The sequence below is a fragment of the Lolium rigidum genome, chromosome 1 (genome assembly GCF_022539505.1).
Source record: "Lolium rigidum isolate FL_2022 chromosome 1, APGP_CSIRO_Lrig_0.1, whole genome shotgun sequence".
NCBI lineage: Eukaryota > Viridiplantae > Streptophyta > Magnoliopsida > Poales > Poaceae > Lolium > Lolium rigidum.
The window spans coordinates 290,950,564-290,954,928 of NC_061508.1; the positions used below are offsets into that span (position 1 = coordinate 290,950,564).

At 40.3% G+C, this 4,365-nt stretch overlaps 1 protein-coding gene across 1 annotated transcript; it reads left to right on the forward strand.

Moving 5' to 3' along the window:
- LOC124695876 (vacuolar protein sorting-associated protein 32 homolog 2-like) lies at positions 1-4,087 on the forward strand. Its single transcript, XM_047228684.1, has 8 exons — positions 1-77; positions 171-301; positions 1,272-1,371; positions 2,196-2,281; positions 2,389-2,480; positions 3,237-3,351; positions 3,441-3,633; positions 3,846-4,087. Exons 2-7 carry the CDS (start codon positions 215-217, stop codon positions 3,627-3,629), a joined length of 669 nt encoding a protein of 222 aa, XP_047084640.1. The 5' UTR covers positions 1-77; positions 171-214; the 3' UTR covers positions 3,630-3,633; positions 3,846-4,087.
- The last annotated feature ends 278 nt before the right edge of the window (positions 4,088-4,365 follow it).

The window sequence follows — 4,365 nt, forward strand, 5'->3', positions numbered from 1 at the left end:
GACCACGAGCCCCGCCGACGAAGCTACCGCCACAAGACGCCGCCCGCGAGCAAGACGGGCAGCGCCCCAGTTCCGACGTACCTATCCATCCGCCCGCTCGACTGCCCCGATCGAATCCGCCGCTCGATTTTGACCCCTTGTCCTGTTTTTTTTTTTGTTCTCTGTCGCAGATTCAATCCGATCGGAGCGCGATCCGGCAGGTCGGCGGCCAGCCATGTCGGGGATGTTCGGCAGGGTGTTCGGGAAGTCCAAGGAGCAGAGCCAGGCTACCGCGCTGGCCTCCATCGACAAGCTTAGCGAGGTGAATGAGTCGAAAATCGTCTGACCCCCTCGCCCCGTTTTTTTTTTTTTTTTTTTTTTTGTTGCGAAATCCCTCGCCCAGGTTAGATGATATGAGGAGTAGTTAATACTCTTGGGGTGGTTGCTACTTGATATCCTACTACGATGCTATGGTATTTCAGTGTAGAATCGGTGAACTAGTTTGCACTGTGTAGGCTCTGTGCATATATGGAAGGGGATTGGATTAGTTGTAACTTCTCATTGCATGTCGGCTACAATCTAGTAGATTTGAGGTGTCTCCTCTCCGGGATGCTGCCGTACTGGTACCAGGTGGGCAGACGGATTAGGAAGGTTTTGAACTAACAAGCCACGCCTTAACTTTGTGATGATTAGTATGGAAGGGTAATACTCTCATGTGGTCAGTGGCGAGATAGGTGAACGAAAACTATGCCCTCACATGATGCAATAGTGAGCAGAGATTCTGATGTAAGAACTTGCCAGGCCGAATGGTTTTGATCAATGAATTACTGCGAAAGGTTGATGATGCTATTAAGAGTTACAAAAGAGAAGGGTTCAATTTGCTGGTCTGAAGGTGTGGGAGATAGAATTTAGGTTTTGGACATGCTTTTTTATTGGTTTCAGTGGGTCCTTTTCAGAGTTGTAATCAGCCGCTTCCGGAACAAGAAAAGTAGTAGGAAACAAGGTCAAGAGGGTTCTATTCTATGTACATAATAACTGTTGTCTTCTTAGTCCTCTTGGATTCTGAAACCCTTCTGAATCATCAATGAATGTAATGATTAAATTCAAATATCGTATAACTCATAGATCTATATCTTAACTACTCCATGTTGTCTTGATTGGTTCTAATGTGACCTGCATTCTTTCAGAAGAAATTTTTTTCCCATGAAATGCAATAGTGGTTATAATGTTCTTATTTTATTTCAGTTTGTATCTGCAAACTAACTGTCTTAAATGCTTCTTAAATGCTTCAGACTCTTGAAATGTTAGAAAAGAAGGAAAATTTGCTAATGAAGAAGGCAAATCTTGAGGTTGAGAAGGCCAAAGCGTTCACCAAAGCCAAAAACAAAAAAGGTATTTACCAGCTCCAGGAAATTCATTGATTTTCAGGATAAACTCCTAAAAACTGCCTGCTCTTTCATTATTTTTGGCTATTGCAGTATGTTCTATCCATTTAAATGTAATGATAGTATCTTCATAACCACGCACATTGTAATTGCCACCCATGCTGCTTTGTGCTATTATCGTGCTATTTTTTCCTTTTATTTTCCTAGTTTTCTACCGTTAGTTTATTTGGTGAGCCATCATGCCAGTTTTCATGCCTTGTGCTGTTACTCTGCTGTTTTGCCTTTTATTTTCCTAGTTTTCTACTGTTAGGTTATTGGTGAGCCAGCATGTCAGTTTGCATTCTTATTTACCTCAATCCTTACCAGTTATTGACATTTGATCAAGTCACTTCAGATGATTTACTATATGAAGTTATTATTCTGAAACAATTTTGGATGGGTTACCTACTGCTTCTATTTGTGAACAATGTTTCTGTGCTTTCCTCCTGTGGTCTAAGGCCTTCTTTTCTGAATAGACATTGCAAATTTCATTGGCGAGTGTAGAGTTCTCCTCTTGTGCTCTGGTACTCTTTATTTTTAATCATTTGTTCAAAAGTGCATCACCTATGCCTATGACTGCTGTGCTTCCAATGTCCTAGCTAGAAAGTGTTATTCCTTTCCACAATTCTATGTTTGCTCCTCATTCTAAAACACATAGTCATCTTTTCTTCTGTTAATCCATATGTTTCTCTTGCTGGATACTGTGCAGTGTCACCAAATGGCATGAGTTTCCTTTCTTTCCAAAGCTAATGAGCGGAGAATTAATTAATAAATTGTATTTTTTTTTCATAGCTGCGATACAGTGCTTGAAGAGGAAAAGACTATATGAGCAACAGGTCGAGCAGCTTGGGAACTTCCAATTAAGGATACATGATCAGGTGAAGCCTCAAAGGACATGTGGTTCGGTTTTCCTTCTTGGTCCTATTACCCGGATTGTCTGATTTAGTATTCACTATATTACTTTGTGTGTCTTTTCTTATTGTAGATGATAATGCTGGAAGGTGCAAAAGCTACAACAGAGACTGTGGATGCATTGAGAACCGGCGCATCAGCAATGAAAGCTATGCACAAATCAACGTATGTAATAGTAATCACCTATCTTGCATTTGAGTTCTATTTTTTTCCATTATTTTCTCTCCAAATCACTATGTTTGTTGGTATATATACTTTGATAATAGGCCACATCTGTTGGTAAGCTGAGGTAGCATAATCTGTTAGGTTGGACTTTAGATCATCGTATTTTGTATTTTCCTACGATTTTCATCTAAACTATTGATTATCAACTTAGATGGTACATCAAAGAAGGTCTAGTGACTTAACAGATGTAAGCATACATGTGTTTACTATTGGTGGGGCAATAATAAATGCTTAAGGACTTGCAGTGCAATATACTTTAGGGGAGCTCTTGAAAGAGCTTTTATGGTAGAAGCTAAAGTTTATGCACACTTAAAAATCTCGGACAATACTTTGTTTGATACAGTAAAGTTCTACAGAACGCCATAGAACACATACAGCTTCATAAGTTCATATGCTCCCTAGTTTTTGCATCAGTAACAAATAAGTCCTGTTAGCAGTAGGATTCTGACTTGCTGTCAGTGCAACACCATATACATGTCAGATTTATAATCCTTTTCCTTGTAATAGGAATGCTCTAAAAGCTGGTCAGTTTTAATAGAGTTTCAAGTCTTACAGTTATATTATCATACACTTGTTTTCATTATGTAAATAATTGAAATCAGAAGCCATATAAATAAATGGAATGCTTTTGCTTCTTTCATTTTAACGATTGCTTCTTGGTCTGCAGATATAACTCTTGTGTGTTTTCTTTTCCAGAAATATTGATGATGTTGACAAGACCATGGATGAAATTAATGACAATATGGAGAACATGAGGCAGATCCAGGATCTACTATCTGCGCCTATTGGAGCAGCAAGTGATTTCGATGAAGTATGTCTCTCTGTTTCTTTCTTTCTATCCTCTCAAATGTGCACGCATTCACGAAAGCAAATAATCTAACCTTTTACTGTATTCGCTAGGATGAACTGGAAGCTGAACTTGCGGATTTGGAGGGAGAGGAGTTGGAGGCAGAGCTACTAGCACCTACCACAACGGCTCCTAGCACTGCTCCAGTGCGTGTACCTGCTGCTCAGCAGTCGAGTCGGCCCTCTGCTAGTAAAACAGAAGATGATGAGCTGGCAGCTTTACAAGCAGAGATGGCCATGTAATTAGGTATTTTCCCATCTCTTATTCCCTGAGTCAGGGTTGCTTTGTTGTTTCATCTCATTCAGTAAACATGCGAATTAAACCACTCTCAAGGAGCACAAGCCTTAAAAACAGTTAATTTGGGGATGTTACTTTACATGATCATTACAACCTGAATAACTACGGTTTGTCTCACGTTGCGCCTAGAACATGTCACTAACAAGTTCTTTATATCACAGTTTACAGGCCTTGGTGTGGTCATGTTTAGAGATCAGATTCTGCAAATATATATTGGGACCACAGTGTTTTTATGGAGGTCTTCCTAGAAAGATGTGAGAAGTACACACAGAAACGAGTTGCATCTCAACCTGACCCCCTTATGTATGATATCTTGTCATGCTAGTGCTTTGTAATCAAACGTCCAAGATGCGCTGTTGAGCACATTGTCAGATAATAAAGGGCATTCTGCCGTCATTGTGTATTTCTGTTTTTATCATTTCAATATAGCGTCAATTAGTGGGCCGATCACAGAGTTGTTGTTGAATTTGATTTTCAGTGCATGTTTAGTGTGAGAACTCGAAGCTGTCAATGCTTTTGTTGGTGTTGTACCTGAGATGATCGATTGCTGCCGTTCTCTTGGTGCCAAGTGGTTTCGTCCCCAGCACCGGTGAGGACGGCCACGGTTTGAGCTCCTGTTTCTCCGGCGAGTGCAAAGGACCTGATTGCTTTTTCCAGAATTCATGTAAGGTCTTTCCTGAA

What these genes read in the sequence shown, in the direction of transcription:
- LOC124695876 (XM_047228684.1), top strand. Translation starts at nt 215, where the DNA reads ATGTCGGGGATGTTCGGCAGGGTGTTCGGGAAGTCCAAGGAGCAGAGC. An exon ending in AATTAAGGATACATGATCAG is followed by an intron (nt 2,282 to 2,388) that starts GTGAAGCCTCAA and finishes TTCTTATTGTAG; the next exon opens with ATGATAATGCTGGAAGGTGC. An exon ending in CAGCAAGTGATTTCGATGAA is followed by an intron (nt 3,352 to 3,440) that starts GTATGTCTCTCT and finishes TGTATTCGCTAG; the next exon opens with GATGAACTGGAAGCTGAACT.